The 24969-nt window shown below is 39.0% G+C and overlaps 2 protein-coding genes across 4 annotated transcripts; one reads left to right on the top strand and one right to left on the bottom strand.

Annotated features, from left to right (window-relative positions):
- Positions 1 to 1030: 1030 nt before the first annotated feature.
- Positions 1031 to 17265, bottom strand: LOC117233626 (PTB domain-containing engulfment adapter protein 1-like). Of its 2 annotated transcripts, none has more exons than XM_033494104.1 (9): positions 17113 to 17265; positions 5131 to 5237; positions 4982 to 5049; positions 3466 to 3648; positions 3060 to 3386; positions 2685 to 2899; positions 2367 to 2584; positions 1766 to 1992; positions 1031 to 1693 (listed from the first exon to the last, which is right to left on the bottom strand). In XM_033494104.1, exons 2-9 carry the CDS (start codon positions 5198 to 5200, stop codon positions 1619 to 1621), a joined length of 1383 nt encoding a protein of 460 aa, XP_033349995.1. In that variant the 5' UTR covers positions 5201 to 5237; positions 17113 to 17265; the 3' UTR covers positions 1031 to 1618. The 2 variants fall into 2 exon arrangements, with proteins under 2 accessions (XP_033349995.1, XP_033350004.1); XM_033494113.1 differs by lacking the exon at positions 17113 to 17265 and adding an exon at positions 10698 to 10721.
- Positions 17266 to 17693: 428 nt separating this feature from the next.
- LOC117233604 lies at positions 17694 to 22327 on the top strand. Of its 2 annotated transcripts, XM_033494075.1 has the most exons (11): positions 17694 to 17964; positions 18393 to 18455; positions 18806 to 18934; positions 18995 to 19129; positions 19211 to 19368; positions 19891 to 19956; positions 20281 to 20431; positions 20507 to 20707; positions 20791 to 21421; positions 21664 to 21940; positions 22015 to 22327. In XM_033494075.1, the coding sequence occupies exons 1-11, from the start codon at positions 17890 to 17892 to the stop codon at positions 22148 to 22150; spliced, it is 2022 nt and encodes a 673-aa protein (XP_033349966.1). In that variant the 5' UTR covers positions 17694 to 17889; the 3' UTR covers positions 22151 to 22327. The 2 variants fall into 2 exon arrangements, with proteins under 2 accessions (XP_033349966.1, XP_033349974.1); XM_033494083.1 differs by lacking the exon at positions 19891 to 19956 and having other exon boundaries at positions 17695 to 17964.
- The last annotated feature ends 2642 nt before the right edge of the window (positions 22328 to 24969 follow it).

Here is a 24969-nt window from a genome sequence, read left to right as displayed (position 1 = left end):
ACACCAAGTTTTCACAATAAGCGTATGTTTGCAACAAACGTTTTCTAACGTTTACGCATATACATTTTTCAATTGGTTTCACGATAGTCGTCTTTCACTGCACTAGTGAGATAATAGACATATACGTGACAAATTAGCGTTCAATATATGCGTACCAAATCGAAAAGAAAAATTCGATGTATTGAAAGAAGGATTGTCGATACTTCGGGTTCAGTTATTTCAAATTCAAATGAAAGTATCTATGAAATTGGAATTGAAGAACTCAAGTAACTGTGGGTTGAATAAAACGAATTTCTCAGCTACATTATTTACGCATTATATTGTTAACGATAGTGCTTAAACAATAGAGCAACAATAATAAAACAGCATTTCATATGTACATAATCAATAATATTCTTCTTACTGTACCAGACGTCAGTTTCTCTTGCCTCGAAGATTGCACGACGTACGTACGCATAAGTGTCTATAAAATTGTACGACTAAAACCTTCCACAACACTCATACCATTTTACACTTTTCTTATAACCTTCATATATATATATATATAATATATATATATATATATTACGGTGTTAAATGAATATAATGGAGAATGGGAGAAAGAGAAGAGTATGAATGATCGATAGAAAAGATTTAGCAGTTAGACGTACAATATTGTATATCAATAGAAATGATCCAAACTATCATTTCAGCTAGCGTTTCGATATTTTCCTCTTTGTTAATTCACGATGGAAAGATGCACACAGATAATCAATTGTATCCGCAGAAAAATATATGATAATATATCTAATTTTTTTTTCCATTGAATTTTGTACCGTTTTGTAATGTTTGAATATTTGCTTAGCAACGGTCTCTCGTGATTCTAAATTTCACATTCTTGTATATAAGGATGGAATATTTCGTCTATGGAATGGATTATTTACCAAAACGTACGCGCGCGCACGCACGCGCGCATACACACACACACACACACGCACGCACACACGGAGTAAGGTTTATACATTACAAATAATAACTTTAACAACAAGAATTAGCTCTATGAACTGACTAATTTCGGTTTAGTTTATTAAATTGTTGGTGAAAGGCACGCAGGATTGGTTGATTCATTTATGTATGTAATAACAAAGACGTAGAATATTTGACTCGGAAATTTCACACTTGATATACAATAAACTGCGGTAGGAAGTTCTGTTCAAATATCTTGTATTGCTATTTTCTTATATGCTGTTAAAATAATTAAAGTTTTTATTAAAAAAAAAAAAAAAAGAAAAGAAAAGAAACAAACAGTATTAATATATATGTATATATAAAGATATTATACGAGTATCTATAATACCATTTGTTTTCCTATGCTTTTCCTATGCCTAACAACAAAGTCTCTGCAGTGTTTGGCGTCGAGACTAAAGCTACTATTGATATTCAGTAGGCATATGATAAATATCAAATATTACGATAAATATATGATTAACATAATTATAATAGTAATTGACTAATTTTGGTTTCGCAAAGATGTATGTTCCTAATTTGCCTATTCATTTCCCGGACCTTCAAGCTTTCGAACGAACATACGATAACGAACGAATTGCTTTCTTCTTTCCAAAAGAACTCTCGATTTGATTCAATTTCGCAACGGATCCAAACTTTCCAACGAAAAGTCATCAGTATCGATCGACAGACCTCTACTAAAACCATCCTGCAACACCAATATGATAAAAATGAAAGATATTTAAATATATGCCAGTTTCACGTTAGTCACCAGTTATACCTTCATTTCGAGCAGCTTCTTATCTAAAAGACCAATCGCATTTTCTAATTCTTGTTGGCTAGGATTAGAAATCGCCGTTGTAGCTCCGAATTCGCCCATTTCAAATGGATCATTGAATTCATTTTTTGCGTTAACGGATGGTGTGGGATTGAAGGGAATACTACCAAATAAATCTTCTTTCAGCCCATTTTGACGTCTGGAATCCTTCGCTTTCGGTGGAGGGGCCACTAAATAAACGTAGAATATTAGCGTTTACAACGAGAATGATCGGATCAACGGACAACGATCCGATGTTTCGTAATCGAAGAGATAAAATCCGAATCGAAATCCGAATCGATTTTTCAGCCAGCACCTGTGCAACACGATTTATTCGTAGTTGTGGGACGCTTATGTCAGCGCGGTCTTTGACCCATTACAGTTCGGATGCTATCCGAAACTGTAATAAAAGAACGACGAGCCGCGAAATGACAGAGCGAAGGGACAAAGATGAAAAGGATGAGAGGTGAACGAAAAACAGATATGGCTTCCAACAACGTCCTTCCTTTCGCGTAATGGGGAATAACTAAACTAGACTGCAAGAAATACGAAGAAATTAACTTACATAATGGTGGAGGACTTGTAGTGCCATTGCTTTGTGAGAAAAAGTTGGAGTTGGAGGACACTTGACCATTTAGAAGATTGTTGTGACTGGATTGATGATTTGTCAAACCATTTGCTGTTGCAGTTTCGTATGCCCTCGGGTTGAAATCCTCCTCGAATTCGTCCATCAACAGCCCTTCCAATTTGGTACCAACCGACGGTGTTGGCGTAGGTTCGCTTCTTTTCATGGAAAACCATTAAATTAGCAGATATTCGTGGAATATTATAAAATACATTAATCTTACCATTTGTTCACGTTTATATAGATATTTCGACATACCCCATAAAGTTATCGTCGAACGTTTTCTCGAAACTCCTTGGAGGAACCGGAGGTGGTTGCTGCGATCCATTCGAGGTATTCCCATTACTGTCGTTTATATTACCAAGGGAAGATTTATTTGCCAATCCATTTACATGCGTTGTTTCGTTCGTGGCGCCAGGCACGTGCAGAATATCCGGAAGATTGTGTTGCGACAAGTATGCTGACACATCAGCCTGGAAGAAAGTTCTCACAAAGCGTTACGACTTGTATTTTAAAATACAACGTAATACAGTATAAAATATGTTGTTTGCATATCGAAGATATTGTTTTTTTTTCTTTTTTTTTTTTTTTTTAGAAATTGTGTTTTAACAAAGGCTAATCGTTGAAACCAACCGATCCTTTGATAGCAGCTATGTCCTGTAACCGCTGGCGATATACGTTATTCTCGTGTTCCAATCGTTTTATCTTTTGCTGCAGTACCATGCAGCGCCTTTGCGTTTCCAAATCTTTGCCCGATGTTTCTAAGAATCGCCTGTAGGCCAAGTCAAAGGCTTGGCCAATCGTCAACGTGATCTCTTCAGCTAATTTATCGCTAACGAAGACGAAGCACGTATGCCTCTCGGCGTCTTCCTCTTTCGCGATAAAGCTGAAGAACTTTTTCTCGCCTTTATCATCAGCACAGTACGATATTCTATGTAGTGGATATTGGTGCATAATTCGCTAAAAAAGAAGCGGATCGTTAACTGGCGAGCTCTACACGACAACGATGCGATAGGAAATATAAGAAATAGTGCGATACTTTTGCCGATGTTTTCGTTTTCGGTTCCTGAATTGCAACTCCGTCGATGCTTATGGTCAGTTCCACCTTAGGTGTTTTCGTCCCTTCGCTTTTCCTCAACTGTTGATTAAACTTGAGTTTACAAATAGCTTCTTTAACAACCTCGATGCCTTTAGGCTGATCCACTTCTGTGCTGCCCAGATACTAAAAAGTATAACAAGCAAATTACGACGGAAATAATTTATTTTGTAAACAAAGAAAGGAGAATCCTTGATAATCGAGCGTGCAAATGTTGCGTTATACGTTTCGCTTATATGTCTTTTTCTCTTTGTCCGCTTACATTACGATAAACCATTATAAACCGATAAACGAAATATATCGTATACAGGATGACGTCGAGAACAAACGGTGAATTGCACGACAAACGGAGCAACCGTGCAATTAGTAATTTAAATTTATCTTTCGGTTTGAATCGTTAAAAAAGAATTCGTTGTAGCGTTGAAATCGTAAAGAGACAAAAAGGCTATATTTTACGAAGATCGCAATATACAGTTCGAGCGAGCTATACAGAGTAATGCTGAGAGAAACAATGCTGTATACGCGGTGACGGCTCGTTCATTTCGCTCGAAAGAATAGCGAAACTTATTCGTCGGCGAAATTTCAAGGTACAACGGATTTTTCGTCACTACCAACTTTGACCAGTTTTATTCTTAACGCGTGTGTATTCGTATCGCGACGAACATACACGCATGTACGTACAATATAGTTACGCCGTGGCAAGTGGCGAAGAAAACACCGTATGGCAATTATGCAATTTTTAAACGCGATAAATAAATCGGACAAATGTCGGATATCATCGATTATTAAAAGATGAAGAACGACGGCATTGCCAGGTTACGACATCGACGATAGATAAAAATGTTTATTCGGCGCTTTACGTTCGCAGAAAATTGGGAACGATTCGGCGGATTTTGCTTCGCTTTCTTCTCCGTGGATCATTTGGAATTATTTCCTCGCATCTTCGTGCCGTGCGTTATCAGTTAAAAAATATTCGAGTTGGAGCAATTGGCGCAGATCGAACGGCCCAACTTTAGTCTCAGGAATTCTAGTTTATCCATTCTCCACGTTCGTTTGTACGTTCACGTATATTCGCCGTAATTTTCATCTCTACAACTTGCCACTGATCGTACAATCATGCAGGAGACACCGTTCCAAGTTCGATTAACGTTGCCGGAAAGCTTAAGTACGCCGATGAATATCGGGCGAACGTTTATTTTTATTTGTGATTTGGAAATTTCGCAACAGAGCCGACCTCGCCGCCGCATTACTAAACTCGGTTATTACGACTTGCATGATATATCGTCGAAGCCTCCGTATATCATATACATGTAAACATACAGTTTATAAAAGCTAAACTTATCAGAGAGGTGAAAGGACGTTGTCTCTTTCTTTTTTCATTTCTTTTCTCTTCGAATTCTTAGGAAAAGCGGTAACTGCGTGGTTCTGCGAGTTCCACAGCGACGAAAGTAAACTGTACCTTGACTAAGTAGGCGATGTGGCCTTTTTGGAGCGCATCTGGTGGGTGTATCCAATTCCTATTCGTTCCTGCAAATAGAATTCACTGATCTTACGCACAACCGTACACGCTGCGTCGCACACGCCGCGGTCATAAAGAAACCCGCTTACCATTCTTGCTGGTTTGATTTTTACTGTTGGCCGAGTTCTGCGCCCATTTCAATAACGTTGAGTTTCTCATATCGTCGGTTCTTTAATTTTCACCTATTCACCGATACCTGTAAAAAAAAAAAAAAAGGTTGAAGAATTATTTCTGACGCCACGCGTAACAAGGAAGAATTTCCTCTTTGTCCTGTCTTTATCGCGAACTTGATTGAGCTTTTGTTTCTGTTAAGAACAGAAACAAGAAAGACTAAAACGCTTTTCACTATTGTTTCGATTGTACGATCCAGCAGCGGTACATGGGTAAAATAATCAAGACCGATGCATCCTCTGTAACGATATATTCGGTTTATCGTTGGTCGAGGAAAGCATTTCCCGTCAGCCGCATTCTGCGAGCGCGTTCTATCGCGAACTCGCTTCTCCCAGCGACCGTAGCAAATTTCGGTGGATACGATACCTAGCCGAGAGAAACGATAAGGAGCAAATAGCTCTATCGGCGGTACATCGTTCCTCGAATGGATTGGCAAACCGCGTAAAACCGGCTTAAGGCGCGGACGATTGTTCACCGTTGGAGCAGTCAGCCTTGGGCACGAAGGCTAAATCCTTTCGCGTTTCATCATCTCGCACATGACACACTATTCGCACTTTGCGACTACTCTACCGATTCAATTGGATCAAACGCGCGTCGGCGCGTTACTCGAACAACTCGAACAAGCCGCGAGAACTTTGGTTCGGTGTATCCTTATATATCTTATAGCGGTACGTATTATCAGCAGTAACCCGGATCGTTATCGGACGTCGCAGCCACGCCTCGATCGTTTCGTCGCGCAGCCACACTCCACTGCTGAAATTTCCAAAGGGTTGCTGCTTTCTTTTCTAACGCGCGGTCTGTTTCGATCGAACGAACGGCTAGTTTCGAAGCAACTCGAGCGGAATGAGGCTAACGAGAAAGAAGGAGAATTCCTCGGTGTGTTAACTGAAAAATGAGCGCAATCACGATCTCGCTTTTGTGCGCAGAGCGTGCCGGTTCGCGCCGGTATCCTGTACATTCTATTTGAGAAGCGTTTAAGCGTTGAAAGGTGGAGGTTCGGATTTAATGCACGACTTCCTATTCCTCCCACGTAGCCACAAAGAGGTCGAACCAAAGCGATTGCCCGGTCCGCGTGTATCGTGCGCCGGTTGTTGCCGTGGTTCGCTGTACGAGCCCTATATGAGCCGTATCGTACACCGGAATAGAAGCCGGGCAATGGTGCGCCTTTCCGTCGCTTGTCCTACACCTATACTCTGTACACTGTACAACACTCTGTGTTCCGTCTTCTTCCATGCTCTATGCTCTATACTCTATACTGTACGCTGTACGCCGCGTAGTCCCTTTCCGTCCGACTCGCACAACTACCTTCTTTGTCCTTCTCTGGAATCGCGTTCAACTAGCGCGCATTCGTCGTCCTACGCGTCACGCCGCGCCGGCTCTTGCAACTCATGAGAACTGGGTTCCGTCGTTCTCGGTGACACAATGCGTTACCGATTAACCGAGAAAGTAGCAACGTGAACGAATACGTTTCCAGTTAGACCCCCGGCCATCTACCAATGACTCGACAGTTTGCACAGTTTGCAAGAAAGCTTTGGCAATTACGGGATTGTAACTCATATTTTTACACAACGTTTAAGCCGCGTATATTCTCATGATTCGGAAATTACGTGAAAATTCATAAGCGGAATCGACCGGTGCGAGTAGTAAACCGCCGGTGGACTTGGATCGCCGGTGCGTACAACACCTGTTGCGTGACAGCTTGCATCCAGCTCTACCCGGTGTTCCGTTTCAAACTCGACTCGTGCTCGATGAATCCGTCCGATGGGATGGAAGGACGAAAAAGATCGGAAGCAAGCGCGTGCCTCGTTTGCTATCGCGTATCCACGTGCTTCGCGTTTCTTCCTTCGATCCTCCGATTCGTGTCCTTAACGTTACCCGATAACGCGTCGAATATATAGAAAAGGAGAACACGAAACGCCAGGCTAAATCATAAATGCGAATAGAGGAATGCACGTGGCACCGCTAGCAAAGTGGCACCTCTTTACGAAGATCGTGCGGCGTGTACGAATCGATCGAGCAAGCGGCCTTTTCTCGATTCCACTCGAACCCCGTGTACCACCGCATGCACGCACCGTCGAGAAATGTATGCTAATAATACTACGCGATACGAAAGTCACAACCGTTCTCCGCCTGTACTCGCAAAGTATCGCATTACGAGTCCACCCTAATTCGTTCTCTGTAACAGACGCCGCTCCGTCGAACCTCTTTTCCTTCTCCTCTTTTTTTCCTTCTTCGCGGGATTTTTAAAACGTTTAATTACCGACAAGTTCCCGTCGTGAATAACAAACAGCTAACGTTGGTGGTAGCTCGACACCGTCAACAACTTTCGCCAGCAATTTCGAACGAGCCGCGAACGAATCTGTCCCTTCCCCGGGGTCAGTTTTTCCTTTTGGTCGACGCTTGCCACCTTAATCTCGCACCAGACAATGTAATTACTCTATTAGACGACCGTTAGAACGTAGACGCGGTATGTACGTAGGAAGAGGTACGCGATAGAAGGTCGCAGTATCGGTCAAGCGTCAAAGTTGGAGAGGCTTGGACGGCCGAACGGACAGGTATCGGAGCTGGTATGGCTGCTGGCTCTTATTCTAAACCACTGCAAGGCAGTTATCGCTAAAGTTCCCCTCGTTCGCGGTGTTTACGCTATTTTTCGTTCTTTAAATTGCCACCGTTTCTCTCGTTATAATTCGGCATCAGCGTACATTATGCTCCCTACCATTTTAAATTCTAAAGGGAAAAATCTCCAATTCCGTGGAACGATTAATTGCCATCGTCGAGCAAGAACGGGAGGAAAGAGAGCGAAGAAAGAAAAGCAAAGAAAAGAAACGAAGTGAAAAGAGAAGAAAAGAGAAGAAAAGAAAAGAAAAGAAAAGAAAAAGAAAAAAGGAAAGGTTGCCGAAGCGACGAAAGAACATCGAGAGTATGAAAAGAAAGAAAGTAAGGGAGAAGGATAAAACGCGAAACCTTAAGCGACAGAGTCACATCCGTTAGCTAGCCTTGGCTCAATCTCTACTAAAAAGCATAAAATGTTGCTCGACGCTTTAATTCAGGATTTCGCTGTGTACGCCAAGACTATTACGAAACATTCGGTAATGCTATCGTCATTGTCGAGAAAAGAAAAAAGCTACGTTCCAGCAGAGGAAACAATTGCGTAGAATTTTCTAATCGCTTGCCAAGACACTGACACCGTTTAAAGTTAAACAACGCAGTCGATTACGAACCAACGCAACGTAGTTTTTCTCTGAACTAACCCCAGCCAACGTAGCTAGTATGCGTATGTTAATAGCGGATTGCATAACGTTCAAGGTGAGACTCTGTCACCGATACGTCAAATATATTTTACCGTCCCCTGGCCACCATCCCTAGAATCAATCGATTAACCGCCGTTGTTAATCCTCGATCCTCGCCCCTTATTCGAACAGCGATTAAGCCCCCTGCTGCTTATCGTCGAAACGTTCACGCGCAATCAGCAGTCGCACGAAACTTTCTAATTTAAAACGGACACGGAAGATTCGTCGAAAGTATTTTTGACCAACGTGTGAAATCGAACGCGAAATCGTTAGCGCGTGAAGCGAACTGCAGAGACTGGAGAGATAGAGATAGATGGATGAGAGAGAGAGAGAGAGAGAGAGAGAAAGAACGCAAGAAGGGGAAGAAGGAAGGAACGCGAAGAACTTACGAGCACCTTTCGCGAGTCATTACCCGAAGAATCTACGTGGCACCATCAATCTACGATTAACCATACATTCGACAGGGCCAACCGTAATTGCCACTATTTTTCCAGCGGATGCGGACGATTAGAGAATGCTTTCTCTCCCGCTTCTACCGACCGTTTTCGATCGTTTTCAGCTGATCCATTCAGGGGAAAAATCAACTTCGTTGATTAACGATCATCGCCCATTAACGATCGCGATCATCACCCACGTTCGATTTATCGAAAAAAAAAAAAAAAAAAAAAAACACGTAGCCCGCGAACGATCTATCGGCATCGAACGAAACGACGCATCTTTCGTCGTTGTCTGCTTTCCAATGTCAATGCGGAAACTCATTGTCCCAGTTAAACCTGTTTCTTACATTTTCACTAAAAACTAGTAAACTGCTAAGAAATACGGTTATCCCAGGAAATCGATGATGCCTCTAACGTCGATCGACAACGATCGGGAAATGCAGTTTCATTCGCAACGTCGCGTCGTCCTCCGCCTCCCTTCGCTCTACGCCTGCCTCTAAATCTACTCTAAACGTATATCTTTTTTCTCCGTTCTGCAACGTTATTACGGTGGTCGCCACGCGAGTATCGTATCGCGAGTTCCTGGTCGAGCGACACGCTCAAGAAAAAGAAAAGAGAAGATAGAAATTTAACGTCGTCTCGGCAACTGCAAATCATTGCGTAATGCGAACAATCGTTACGGTTACATTTCCAAGCGTGAACAAACTCTGGTTCGCCAGCCAGTTTCTTAACGGCATCGAGCAAACTCTTCGCCATCGAATGCTTCTTCCTCTCATAGTTACTCAACTATACCGACGAAAAAATTAACGAACGCGCCGCTCGACTTATTATCTTTCGATTCAATTCCAAGCCAAACGCAACTTGCCCTTTCGAACGCCGACCTCTGACATTAGTTTTCATATCAGGCCTTTTGTGCACCGATAATCGTAAATCTGCATACGCATAAATGATCGTCTACGTGTTTTTTAAATCCACTTATCCACAATTAAAGTTACCGATAACCTCTAGGTTACGGCACTTTTTAAAACCATTTCGCCGCCTCTAAATACTTGTACGACTGTGAAGATCGAGACTACGCGACCCAATTAATATTACGATTCGTCCAACGATCGATACAACGATATCGCGATCTCGATGAGAAAAATCTGTCGCGTCACCAACGTACATCCGTAGAAGCATCGCGGCTTACAAGTTTCGCGTGTCATTATCGTTCAGAGCAGATCAATTACGAACAGACAACAAAATAAATAGCGCAACGCCGATAGAAAGTAGAAGGTTTAAAGCTACTGGCCACTTTGCCTACAAAGAGCATAACGTAATCTTGGTCGTAAACTTTTCGAACGTTGCTATTCGAACGTAACGTTGGCCAATGAAAAGTGAAACCGCGAACGTGCTTCGTTTTTTCTCTTTCGTGCGAGAAGCATCGATGATTCCAACGAACGATTCGTTTCGATTTAGATGCATCAAGTCGCAAGGACGGCTGCGATCTACGCGGATAGGAACGCGCCCCGCACAAGCACGAGCGATCACTTTCGAATCGGCGACGATTTATACAGGCAAAGCCGAAGGGTGAGCCGAGATAGCTGCTTCAACACGTTGCGGTTAAATAAACAAGAGCGCAAAAGTGCTTCGAAGGATAGAGCAGATAGAAGAGATAGAAGAGATAGAAGAGATAGAAGAGAGTCAGCCAACTGCGAAACGTGTCCGAGCATGTAAAAGGATGCGGCTGTGAGTCCTTGCGGAACTTTGAAAACTTACCCTGCGCGTTCTTTTCACCACGTATGTACGTATCTACGTATGTATCTACGTATGTACGTACGTATGTATGTATGTATGTATATATGTATGTATGTATATATGTATGTGTATCCGGAGAAGCTAAACGAATCGCACGTAACACATGCCCACGATCGAGATCGATTCGCCAACGAGTTACGAGTTACAAGGAGCAGCGACGAACCCACGAGCAAATGGCAAGTATCGAGAAAGAAAGAAGGAAAAGGAAAAGACGAGAACCTCAATAAACGCGAATCGTTCGACGATTCATGACGAACTGATCGGCGCGCACGTTGATTAGCCGAATGAAACCGAACGACTCGAGCAAACAAGCCTGCAAGCGGCCAGCACTTCGGAGCTATCGGAGGGGGCCGAGCGCGAACGATCTCGACCGACTCTACTGGCGGAACCAGTCGTGGGAGTCGAATCGCTGCGGTGCTGCTACATTATTCGGTAGAATGAGAAGGCTCGATAGGTGGTGGTACCAGCCACGGTCGAGACCACGGTCCTTTGTCCTCATCCGCTACTTTCGTTCGAATTTACCACCGACTGCCATTACAGATATTCCGTGAAACGGTTCATCTTCCATCGTTCTTCTACTTTTATCTTATCCCTCTTCCACTTCTATCGTCGCTGTCGCGGAAACCGCTACTGAAATATAAACGAGCCTCGTTACAATATTGACAAAAGGATACGAGCGAAAAAATGACCAGACAACCGTTGGAATGATCGAACGAAACGACGGAAAGACTTTAATCATGGACGGAAGATACAAGGACATGGAGAGAAGCGCGATCGTCGATCGTCGATCGTCGATCGTAGACGATTCGATAGAATAAGAAGGGATAAGAGGATGGCGGTACCAGCCACGACCGAGACCATAGTCGTCTATCCTCTTCTGCTGCGAATCATCGAGGGGGAAGGACAGCCACTATACTTGTGCCACAACATCCATCTGTATCCCCCCGGCTGATGGAATTTTTTCCGTAATCGATCCCCATCCCGATTCATTTGATTTTCACGAGATCCACCGTAATACCGTATCGAATATCACCGATCGAGGCACGTTGCCGCACCGAATAAAAACATCCAGATCGTCCACTTCCGAGGTTTCACGAAACCGAGAGAAGGAAGAAATTTAGGACGAATCTCTACGACAGTATTCGCTGGCGTATGTAACACGCGTCAGTTAATAAACTGCGTTAAGTGCGTTCCTCTTGGCTTCTTCGTAGCTAAAAGTACGAGAACCGCGAACGCAATAGCCTATGCGTGAGAAAATAACGCTGAATTACAGAATCGCCGACCGTACGAAATGAAAGTAGCTTCAAGAGTTTGGCGCAACAGCAACAAATATTTTCCATGCGAATGGCCCGCAAATGGATCTCACAACAAATGAATTTCCCTTTGCGAAATTCTTACGTATAATCAAGATGATTGCACGTTTCCCTCGGCATTGTAACTTTCCTTCGTTAAAACTGAAAATATATTTGAAACTTGAAGCAAAATCGACAGTCGGTGCTTAGAAAATTCAATAATCCAACGGCCTACGGTCTAGTAGTCCTCGATGTCTTATTTGCCGAGTCCCAATTAAATGCCAAATTGGCGGAATTCCGTTGTAACGTTGTAACGTAAAGAACAGCAAGATAAAGTATCGTTGAGAGAAAAATCCACTTATGCACGAGCCGTTAATGTTTTCCTACCGCACGAGTACTGGATAGACGTCATCGTGAAATTGATGTGAACGCGAACACGAAGCAAGTCGACAGGTTTTAAGTATGATTCAGCACCGATAACAGAGAACAGAAAACAGAGAACCGGTTTTTTTTCCATATGCATATCCCCTCGTTCGTTATATCATACAATCGTATAGCGAAGAGATGATCGCACAATTTTTGTTTTCATCGTCTGCCATCCACGAATGTCATTTTTACGTAGCATTCTTCTCCGCAAACACGTCCGCTCGACAAACACGTCTGTCCAATCTATTTATACCTAGCATTCGCATCTTCACACGCACGTATTCATGTAGAGCAATTTTCTCTACTCGACCATCTTCTTTTTGGAACTTTCTCGAGTTCCGGTTTCGCTACTGACCACCTCGGACAATACACGATTGCCAGCGAATTCGTCTTGGACGGTGGATACGCGCGAAAGCAGGGAAAGTATATCTCGATTCGCTATGCTTGACATACATATGCATTAGTGGCGACGCATAAACATTCCATGCGTATCGTTGATACCATGCCCGGCAAGTCCGGAAATTAATTACAAAAGGAGCTTTGGGTTTCTTGCATGCTACGCAGACAACATCCAGAATCGTAAACGAAGAATGTTAGCCCTAAACGATAAAACAAATCTCTCGATGCTAAAAAAGTAAATTTCCATTGTGATATTGGCAATTTAATATCGATCAAATGAACGCAAAAATTCTTTCAACGATGTACGCCCACCTGATAAAATACGGCAAATACAAAGCTATTAATCTATTATATGTATAATACAATACGCGTGTTTGCGGGCTTTTCATATTATATATAGAATACATGAATTTAACCGATAATCAACAACGATTACGCCCACCTCTGTAACAGCAAATATTCCTCTCTCCCTCCCCCTCACTCTTTCACAAAATTCCAATTTCTACGATGACAATTTTCATTCACCCATAAAATTGTTAACAAACTGTAGAAACGTTAGTCGGAAAAATTACCGAATACTCAACTATCCGTAGAATTGAAATGGCTGTGTTCCAGGCCCGTAATTCTCCATAGTTTGTCACGGAAGAGGAAAGAATGGAATATAGAATAGATAGATAGAACAGATTCGTGACATATAATTTGCGCGTCAACGATATTTAAACGAAGGTTATCGGTAGAGAGACGAGCATTTCTGCGAGGACGGTTGTTCATACACGCATAGACCTATTAACTTAATTTACTTAATGTAAAAGATTACAACAAAGTATGGGCTCGTTTCCATGTTCAGAAGTTGACAAAATCCCTGAAATTTCTTAGAGGTCGAACGTAGTTGCAACCTGTAGTAGAGTGGTATACGATTACAAATCCGTATGCATCCGTGTGCGCAAAGAAGTCGAGAGGGCGATTAACGCGTTAACGGCCAAGCTGTAAATACGATTTCCGTGTTTGTAACGGGCGATGCGACGCTCCGATTCTGGATATCAGTACAGTGCAGTGCAGTGCAGTGCAGCACGTTCCCCCTCCCCCCCCCCCCTCTCCCCGCCCGAAAGAATAGCCTTTTTCGTATATTGTTTCGTTACGAGGCTTCCACTTACGAATGTGTACGCGAAAAACACGGTCATGGATTAATTACGCGTTCTATATAATACCCATATATCAGTGTGTAATCAGTTGGTTCCTTCGACCGTGATCTTGACCGTCAGCAGTCAGCAGCTATTCTGTCCACCGTTTTTACTGCGCTAACGCCGTGCCTCGTGACAGGTTGTAAACAGAGCTTTCAAACTCATTGTCGTACATGAGGGTTCCGAGCAAACTGTACATAGTATGTAATTCTCCGAATACGTTGATATTTTTATTACCTAAACAGTTCAAAGAAGAATTAACGAGTAACAAGCACAACAATCCGTAAAACATTAAACGATCGAACGTTCCACGAAATTCGTAGAAAGACACAAAGATTCTTATCGCAAAAGTTCCGTATTAATTAAAAGATCTGTATATATTTACGAGACATTGAAAGTTCACAAAACTCTTTATAGCCTTACACGATGGTATAGTATTAGCAGCCTTGTGTTGCATCCAAGAATCATTTCCGCGGTATCGTCATACGAGACACGTAGCTCGAGCTGCACTGTTCAAATGTACATAATTATTCAGCGACAAGACGCGTCTCGTGGGACACAATGTAATTAGAAACCTATGCGTATTAAATAAGACTATCACCGGATGAGCAACTACTAACGAGTTTCTCGCAAACAATTATTTGCCCACCGAACAAAGAATTGTCGAAAAAGAGCATCACTTTGGTCTCCTTGGATAATAATAGCAGATGCGTTCCACGTCTTCGCGGATCGTCGAGTTATTATTGGAGCGTCATTTACATAGAAATAATGCACGTTTATTTGTACACAAGCGCGTAAGTACGTCAACATGACTCGTGGTTACGAGGAACATGGAGACAAAGCGAAACGAAAACGACAATGACAACGTCGTCGGTTCTCTTACCCTGTGCCCCGTGCCCACTTTCTCACAGTGCCGTAGCTAGTACGTAGTTTCGGAGGATGACAAAATTGCCCCGCTAGTAACTTTGTTTTGCATCGGATTGTCGTAAGATGCGTTGTTTATTAAAATTATCAACCGTGTCGCGAATAGAGGTTAAAACCTCGTGAGGCGTCAAACGTCTACTATCCAAGCTTCGAGCGAGAGTTTTCTCTTTCCTGAGAATGACATACGATTCTTCGTTTCGAAAGAAATAACGGTAAATTTTCAGCTGGAGAGAAACAGATAAAGAAACTTTCGTAATTTATTGTTTTATCTCTCTCCTGCGTACTTACCGAAGAAAAGATAGTTTGCCAAAAATGCAATCATCCACGATACGACAACTCGATTCACCTCGTAACCGCCGTTTTTCTCTCTCGTTTCTCGAGGAATCGTCATCGAGATCTTCCAAGTCGTGGCCGTAATTTTTTCGACCGATCGAAAGATAAGTGCGATTTCGTAAAACATGGTTAACAGAATTACGAAAAATACGGTAATCGCCCAGCTGAAAACCATCAACGTACGTGTACGCTTATAAATCCTTTTACGTAAGTGCGATTACATTAGTTACACGTTACCTGATTGCTGCTTTTGATCGACTATTATTTCTGGTCATAATTTCAGAATATCTGTATACGCATACACATTCGAAGAAGGATACTGTCTGCTCGTATCCAAACATAATCGACTCGCAAACACATTATTTAAGAAAAAAACAAACCTGTTCCTCTGTATATATACGTATATGTTGCAACCAAATATTTCCAACTCCTTAATGCGAGAACGAAAAAAGAAGAGAAGAATCTCTTAGAGAGCAGAGTATTTAAAGAAAAAGAAATACGATGATAAAGGATAATGCTCCTCTGAAAGCAAGTCCTCCCGGACGACAGGTATGAGCCTCGTTCACTGGCTGATTCTACGAAACGTATGCGCCTCGAATCTTTCCTACTATGCACCGGGTGATCCCTTAACAATTAGTCGAGTTTCATCAATCTTCTCGCAACTGTCACGTTGGCGAGGAAATTATGGTCCCCTTCGGGTTAATCGCAAACTATCGACGTGTTGAAAAGTTAACTATAAAATATTGGGAGCAAGATCGATCGAAAGCAGGAAAGCTGAATCGCGTTGAAGAGCGGTGATATTTCGAACGGATTGACAGTGGGCGTTCGTGTGATATGAAAAGTTATCTGCGCTCAGCAATATACATACGTGTATTTATTAAATGATAAGCACGACAAACGATCTCTCTCGGTGCAAGCAATGGAACCACTTCATCGAATCAGTTGCGACGAAAAGGGAACCCGCACGTACGTACCGTGCGTTTGTCGTGACATCAGATACATATTCGCCGTACGAATACGAAATAAGTTAACTGTGATACAGCTACCGTCAACGTGAAACCGACTGTATGCTGTAAGAGGTCTTTATGACGTTTCGTGGTATCCACAGGGCACCGTTTCTGTTGTGCCCTTGAGTTAATCCACTCAAGGCATTTATCCGTTCAAACCGTTTCCAATGTTTACGATATTGAATTATCTTCGAGTTCAGCAAATCGTAATCAACCTAAAACTTGTGAATTTAACAAATACAATTGAGTTTCGATAATATAATTCGTCAAGTTTGTTTGTTTCCCGGAGAAATAGCCGTCTGTGTTGCGTCTCTAACGTCGCCGGAGTATGTAATGAAAAGCATCGGTTAAATTAAGATGCGCGGAATAACAATTACAACATAATATAAGGCAAAGGAGCGCGAATCGACGTAGTTTGAAATCTTAAACATCGTCGTGAGTCACGTGAAAAACAGAAAGCGCGAAAAGGAAAAATGTTTTCACCAGAAATATGCACGATCTATGATCGCCTTTCTGTTAAAGGAACGTTGCATTTGCCAGCGTTGTCTAGATCACGAGCAGGCCTTTACATTTGTCTCTGTTCTTCATCTATCCTCGTCCATCTATCGCCTTTCGCTACTCCGCTCGTATTCGCTTATACCGCGTAAAAATGCCGAAATAGAAAGTCCCGTGTCTCTGGTTTAAAAACGTCTTTATCTGTTTCCTTCTTTCTTTTTCTTTTCGTAAATACCGGCGCGACGCGATGAGACAATTAAAAATAGGCCGATTCTTTTTAGACAGCGAGATCCCAGTTTAATTGAATGTTTTCACTCACCGACACCGATGAATTATTATGTGACTCGGCGATTGACGTTTCTACACTATCGTCCGCTTTCCCTGAACGCAATCCACCTGTTCCGACAACACAGAACCCACCAATGCGAATGAGAAAAAATCTGTTTGAGAGTTTGAGAGTTAGACGGGTCTGCCTGTCGAGTAGCTAGCTCCCTCTAGTAGCGAAACACATTCGTCGCACTGATGTACATATACGTATATGCATATGTGTACATATCAGCAGATATCAGCGATTCGTCGTCACCGTGGTCGCCATGTCCAATCACTTGGGTAGCCATGTTCGCCATTGTATAGCGGCATGTTTTGTATAGTCAAACACGGCCAAGCCAAACTAACTCTAACATTTTAAGAATAAATCATACATAGAATACATGTTCTGCCTTAAAATATAATCCAAATCCTTTGTAGTTATTTTTACCAGCATATACTTTCCCATTACCTTCCCATTTCCTTGTATCGAAGAACAATTTTAAAGAGAATAATACCCTCGTTTTACGAGGCTTTCAAAACGTTTCTTCTATCATATGCTACATATATACTATCGGACAGTTAGTGTTGGAATTTTTTAAAAAAACACCGTAATATCTTCATCGTACAGTTTTGTAAAACAACAGTAGATAATATACAAGCGCCCTTGACCGTTTTAACATGGACGGTACTGTTAGTTGCTCTGACATTCAACATGGCCACCTGATATGTAGCAGACGATACAGGTGGTATGAAAAATTGTAAATAAAATTCAGTTTTACCTTTAATTATGAGTGGACGTGTGCAGAAAGAGAGTGCCGATGATTCCGATCGTATTGACGATGCAGTGGATCCTAGAGTACAGGTAAACCGATGCGTCTTTCTGGGAATAATTTATAGGCTTCAAAACCTAGATACATACTTATAATATTGACATTTCCACGTTGCCACAGTTAAAACGTTTAACTGCATCTAATATTTAGTAAAACTCGTACCGTAATCATCCAGATTCTCGACACTTTTGTATTTATTACGGCAGATTTAACGCTTTCGTGAATATAAGTTTCATTTATCAGAATCACCTATACCTTTCTCAATCATCCTCTCTGATTAACCACTTGCTATAGTTGCTTTATTAAATCAAGTCTATCGGTTAATCTGCAAGTTAAACAGCGTGTTTCAATGATACTATGTTACTACTTAGAACAATATTTTTGCATAATAATTCTTATGTAAGTTTTTGTATAAATGTCACACTTAATTTTTTCATAAACAATTTAACAATCATTTCAGATTGAGCTTGAAAGATTGAATACTGCTACTGACGATATCAACAAGCTTGAGGTTGACTTAGACGTAAGTATAAAATAAAATTACTCTTATAGGCTATATATTTCTTATACAAATAACTCTAACTTTTCATTGTATAATCAATTAAAATAACTATCTTTCTCCTTGGGAGATCAAATTAGTAGCAAGTTTTGAAACTGGTTGTGATTACATTTCATTGAGGTGATTGCTATGAAGGGTACGAGTAAATGGATAATGGCTTCAAAGATCGTCTTATAGTCATTTATAACATGGTCTAAAGAAACGCTGTGTGACTTGAAACTTCATTCCTATTCAATTTATCAAAGTGAATTAAGGTGTACAAAAACACAAACTATGTTTCAGCCACTGATTATTCAATGAGCTTTTATTTCCAGGAAGCAAGAGCAACTTTTAGGGAATTACTTTGTGAATCTACGGTAAAAATTGATAGCTTAGCTAAGAAACTTGGCGCGTGCATTGAAAAATCTAGGCCATATTACGATGCCAGATTTAAAGCAAAAGAAGTAAGAACTATTTTCTATCGTAGTACATCCTATAACTGCTAATGTAATGCATACTTTAAGGCTTTACACGAAACACAAAAGGCTGCAATTAGATTTGAAAGAGCCAATAGTCAGCATGCAGCAGCCAAAGAGATGGTCTACTTAGCCGAAGAAGGATTAAGGACAGAGGGAAGATGTTTCGATCATGCTTGGCAGGTAATTTCCACTTTATCTGAGAAAAATTATTGATCCGAATTTTATGATGTTGAAAGTTAACGTTGTTACATTATTATATAGGAGATGTTAAATCATGCAACTGCCAGAGTTAATGAATCCGAGCATGAGAGAGCTTTGTCGGAAGCGGAACATAGACACACTACTGCTCTATATCATAAAGCAGAACACGAGGTTCAAAGATTGCAACGTGAACTAAAACGTGCAATTGCTAAATCTAGGTGTGTACCTGATGCACCTTCTTACAATTTAGCTAAATATTGAATGATTCTTTAGCTTACTTAATAATGCATGGAATGCATCGCATTTGGTCATTCAATATATACATATATATATATATTTTTTCTGTATTTATTTATTTATTTTTTTATTCATTTACTTATCTATTTAGTACAATTAATAAAAAATAATTTAATTAAAAAATTAAATAAAAAGAAATATTTAATAATTAATATTAATATTTAATATATTTAATATATGTATATGTATATATGTATACATATTTTATATACATATTCTATATACATATGTGTATATATATATATATATATATATATATATATATATATAGAATCTAATGGTTCAATAATAATGTTTTCTTTTTCCATGACCCTTAACATTCTTGTTTACTTTCTTCCCATATGTATATTTAATGATTTATGTTTCTATTGTTTACTATCTTACGTTGATTTTATATAGATATTAGAATATTTATGTCTTTTGGTTTGTATTCATGTTGGCAGTATGGGTGCACGTCGCAGCTTGCTTCTGATAAACAGTATCGCCTACAGGCACAACTTGCTCATGTTGTAAGTAGGATAGACATTATTTTTTTATTTTTTTACACCATATTTATTTTATGTCTTTGCTATGAACAAACCCCATTCTGACGATTTTTTCTTTATCGTTTTCTTCTTCTAAATTACCAGCCTACTTATGCACGAATTATATTTTTATAAAATATTTCATAGATAAGCATTTTTGTACAAAAAGTTCCGCTTTATTCAAACATGCTTCACGTGAGATCTATTTTATTAGATATAACTCAAAGAAAATGTAATATAAAAGTATCAAGCTTCTCTTTAAAATACATGTTCTAAGCTCTATTAATTATTAATTGATTTATCATATAGGCCATATTACGAAATGAAAGCACATTTTAATCAAATGTTGGAGGAGCAAAAGTTAAGAGTAAGTGCGTTAGAAAGATCAGTGGGTGAAGCTAAAATGACTTACGCCGAAGCGCTGAGAAACCTAGAAAAAATCAGTGACGAAATCCATAGGGTATAATTGTTGACTAATTTTTGTCCGAGCTATAACTTTTTGCACACTATAGTAATTTTCATTTCTTATTTACAGACTAGGAAGTATGATGGAGCAGATGATTTCGACAAATGTTCAAGAGATACCGTCGGCCAACCTTCTCTACAGCCCAATGCAGGAACTCCAACTGATTCTAGCGTTACTGGATCACCTGATAGTACAGATTATACTAGCGACGAATACTTGCGCCTTCCTGAGAAGATGAGCCCTAGTACACAATGTCCTGTGCCTACAAGAGTAATTATTCTTCATCATACCAATAAGATATGTCAAATGATTTTTATAAGTATATTAATGACTTTCATTGTATGTTTATCCAGATCGATAGAGAGCCTTCTTCCGAATATTTGGGCCTAAGTAACTTGAACGTTTCAACCACAGAGCCGCGGAAATATATCAAACGAGACCGTCCAAAAAGCATTGCAACAACTGATACGAAACATATCATAACACTAAATCAAACAAGTTCTTCAACCTCACGGTTGTCAGACTTGTCGAATATTCTTTCGCCGATAGAAAAACGAGTGAAAATACAAACACCGGTGGATTTAAAAAGCACTAATAACACTGTACAAAACGGGGAGGAATGGACAGAAATTAGTTTAAATAATTCTCCGGACGAAGTATATTACAATAACGAAGTATACTCGGACGAAGAAGATCAAATTCCTTATAAACCGCTACCAATGGACTTGACTCCAGAAAGTAACAACCCGCCCACCAATGGTGCAAATATTCAGTCGTTCAGTGAAGCACCTAGTCGAAAGAAATTAGTAACCCAAAAGTCATTACCTGCTATGCCAAAAGGAAACGAAGTTAGTTTAAGCAGCGAAAAGAAAACGGAAGTAACAAGGAGTCCGTCAGTGAAAAGTAAAAGTAAACTCGATACTAGTTTAGCTAATTGGATAACCAGAAGTTCAGCTGGCAGTGAAGCTAGTGGAGGCAGTTCAGGTAAATACATTTGGCTATATATATATTTTTAGAAATATAATGTATTTGGGTTAAACTAAGTTAGCCAGCTTATATATATATATATATATATATATATATATATATATATTATATAATATATATATAATATATAATATATATATATAATATATATATATTATATATTATATATATAATAGATATATATAATATATATATATATATAGTATATTATATACAAATGTGTGTGTTAATTGTCATAGCAAACTCAAGTAGAAGACAGTCCCTTGATATGTTATGGAGTGCCGGCACAGGAGAACGAGTGAAAGAATTCCTCAATCATGGAATGATGATGTTGAACATATCTAGCCTTACGGAACGACGTTTTAACGAACCAAAGATAGCAGAGAGAGACAAGGAGAGATCTGAAAAGTCTGAGAAAGTGGAAGGGAAGGGGAAGAAAGTTCCTAGTCCATTAGAAAAAACAATGACCTATCTTAATGCGGACGAGGAAACATCCGATAGCGAAAGCTTAGCAAGGTACGTAACCCATTCGTAAATACTTTATCATATGAATTACTTTATCTTCATTAATTCCATTGTATAACAATTAGCGTGGAAATGTTAACGGAGGATCAGATTTCTTCGCTTATGATGGAACCCGACATGAATCAAGTATGTCAAGAAATTCTAGGAACACCTTTAGTTGAGGTGTGTCCGTTATTGCAACAACTGCAACAACAACAATAGCACTCCTTTTCTTGACGTTACTGATTTAATCGAGTTGAAAAAGACACAACCATAAAAAATGTTCAAAATGGTAAAGAAACGAACTAGCTAAGGGATAGCTTTATTTATCGTTATATAAAATTAGCGTGCAATTTGTTCCTGCACTTTTATTACGCATATATACATATATATATATATATTTATTATATATTCTATTATATATATTATATATATATAATATAATATAATATATAATAATATAATATAATATAATATAATATAATATATAATAGAAGCAGAAGATTTCATTTTCGAGCATGGATCTTTTTCTTCCATTTCAGAGAGTCATGGCAACTCGAATCGCTTCATTACATTGTTATATACACCAGTTACATTTCACTTGAATTATACACAATTTGTATATATATGGCGCTCATAGAAATTTCAAATATCACATGCCAATAGTTAATTCTAATTATTGGTACACATATATCGTCATATTGAACTTATTTAGTTATAGTAATCAATAAAAGGAGCAATATCTAGCAAATCCTAGATGATCACGCGTTAAAAATATTTTTTCGTTCATTTCGTTCATACTGTACGCGTTAAAATATCGGTATAGTAACTATAAAAGAAAAAAAAGTGAGAATAAGGGAGGAAGAGAATTAACTATTCCATCGATTATCAAAGACCCACCGATTAGAAAATCCTTTGTCTCTCTGCGTTAAGAGTACAACTATATAAGCAATTCGTTTTTTATATCGTCAAGTATGCAAGTCGAAATGCCAGCCGAAACTTAAGATGTAATAACTATAGTCTTCTTTGAATTGCTAACTAGAATTATTTAGGTAAGATGACATGATTCTAAATAGAAAATTGGCAGCTTTGACAAGCGTGCTACGTTAACATACCAAGCTTTAATACATATAATAGTAATTAAACATGTTCATCTGCCAAGGCTCAGCAGGACATTTTCAATGAATCTTTACTCGACTCTGATAATAGATAATATTTATCACTAAGTACTTTGTAGCTGTCAGAATATGTACGTAAATAGTAATTAATGTATTTGAGTTATTATCACACATGGATTTAGGCAATCTGACTCTGAAGAATCAGTTTCAATGCCAATTACTTAACTACTAAATATCCAATTACAATTTAAAGAGAACATTTCAGCGATGACTCGAGACTAATTCCTACTATTTTAATTATCGTGAAGTAAGATTATACTTAGGATATTTGGATATCGATACTTTTAGAAGGAGTTGGATTGCCTAATTACGTTGAAGAGTAATCCATGAAAGGTGCATGCGATATGCCACTTACAAAGAGTGATACATACATATGTATATATATATATGCAGATATCGTTTATTTTTAATTCGCAATTTTCTGTGTAAACAGTGCGTGGTAATATATTAAATAAGACTAAAACAAAGTTTTCTATGAACAAGTAAAGTAGGTCAAACAAACAAATGGCCTTTTCATCACGTATAGAAAACTATACCAAAGATAAATGAAATACGGTTTAATGCGAGCAGGAAAGTGCAATAAAACGATATTTATTCAATCAGGTTATTTGTTTTTTCACTCCGTAAAGTTTAAAAATGAAAATATGATAATCTCATACCGATTTACAACTGTTGCTCTTTTTTATCGTAAGATTTTATAATTTATGTGTGTATATACATGTATATATATACACACACCCCCACACACATACACAGACATACATATATACACACACATATACATATATGTGTGCGTATGTATGTATGTACGTATGTATGTATGTACATAGGTTGTACAAAAAGTGAAAGAACGAAGAAAGATATTTTTTTAAAATGATGATTTTTTAAATTTTTTATTTATAAAATTTGATAAGCAATCTTTTCAACTGTTTTAGTTGTCTATATATAAAATTAAGAAAAAAAGAAAAACAAGATAGAAGAAACATTAAATTTTCAACCACTGTTGCATTATGAATATACTAGTCATGATTACATAATTTTGTATAAATCAGATTATCGAACAAGTTGTGGGAAATTTTTCAATTACATATTATGAATAAACTATATTGTAATTCGAAACCATTGTTTTCGAAATTTGACATAATCGTATTGTTATCTTCGATGCGAGTCGATAATGATCATGCTCCTAAATATTTTACTAGATATTTTTTTGGCTAAAGTATGGGAGGGATGACATTGCATATAATGCGTGCGCATACTATTAGAATGAACTGTAAATATATAATATTGTATATGTGATTGTAACTATGTATATATCAACATCTTCATTAAAATGCGGTTGCAGAAATACATAGCTAAATGTTAATACAAACGTACCATGTCCTTCATATACATTGTATATACGTATGTCGTTGATCGCTCCATCTTTAACGTTTGTATCGTTGGTTTCTTTAACAATTAATTAATAACGATTAAGATTCAAATTGTCCGATATAACTCTGAACTATTCGAATATTTAGATAGACAAAGTTAAATATATAAATATACAAATACTTGGAAATTCAAAGTTAAACGAAAGATCTGGAAAAATGGTAATGGTTACGCGGGAATAGAGATTTTTAGAGAAGCCGGTTGGATAATTGCGGTACTCGCGAAAAGAAATGTCAAATGATAAACAGAGAGTAAACGTTCTGCATAACTTGTGTAAACAGACTTTGTAAAACTTGCGGGCTAGCTAGTCGATTGATAATCGATAACAATTAAAAGATACTTACAGTTGCTCGGAACGTTGATAACGGGAAAATATTTGAAAAATATTTGAAACGACCAACTAGTGCTAGTTACAGCGGCATCCGCTCGAAC

Source organism: Bombus vosnesenskii, unplaced genomic scaffold, assembly GCF_011952255.1.
Source record: "Bombus vosnesenskii isolate JDL3184/JDL3185 unplaced genomic scaffold, Bvos_JDL3184-5_v1.1 scf7180000013263, whole genome shotgun sequence".
In the NCBI taxonomy this organism is placed as follows: Eukaryota; Metazoa; Arthropoda; class Insecta; order Hymenoptera; family Apidae; genus Bombus; species Bombus vosnesenskii.
This window is presented reverse-complemented; position numbering and strand designations above follow the sequence as displayed.

Coding starts and splice junctions, on each gene's coding strand:
- LOC117233604 (XM_033494075.1), top strand. CDS start 17,890: ATGAGTGGACGTGTGCAGAAAGAGAGTGCCGATGATTCCGATCGTATT. Junction 18,935..18,994: donor CCAGATTTAAAGCAAAAGAA/GTAAGAACTATT, acceptor GCATACTTTAAG/GCTTTACACGAAACACAAAA. Junction 19,369..19,890: donor CGTGCAATTGCTAAATCTAG/GTGTGTACCTGA, acceptor TCATGTTGGCAG/TATGGGTGCACGTCGCAGCT.
- LOC117233626 (XM_033494104.1), bottom strand. CDS start 5,200: ATGAGAAACTCAACGTTATTGAAATGGGCGCAGAACTCGGCCAACAGT. Junction 2,900..3,059: donor TAGCTGCTATCAAAGGATCG/GTTGGTTTCAAC, acceptor ACTTTCTTCCAG/GCTGATGTGTCAGCATACTT. Junction 1,993..2,366: donor TACAAGTCCTCCACCATTAT/GTAAGTTAATTT, acceptor ACGTTTATTTAG/TGGCCCCTCCACCGAAAGCG.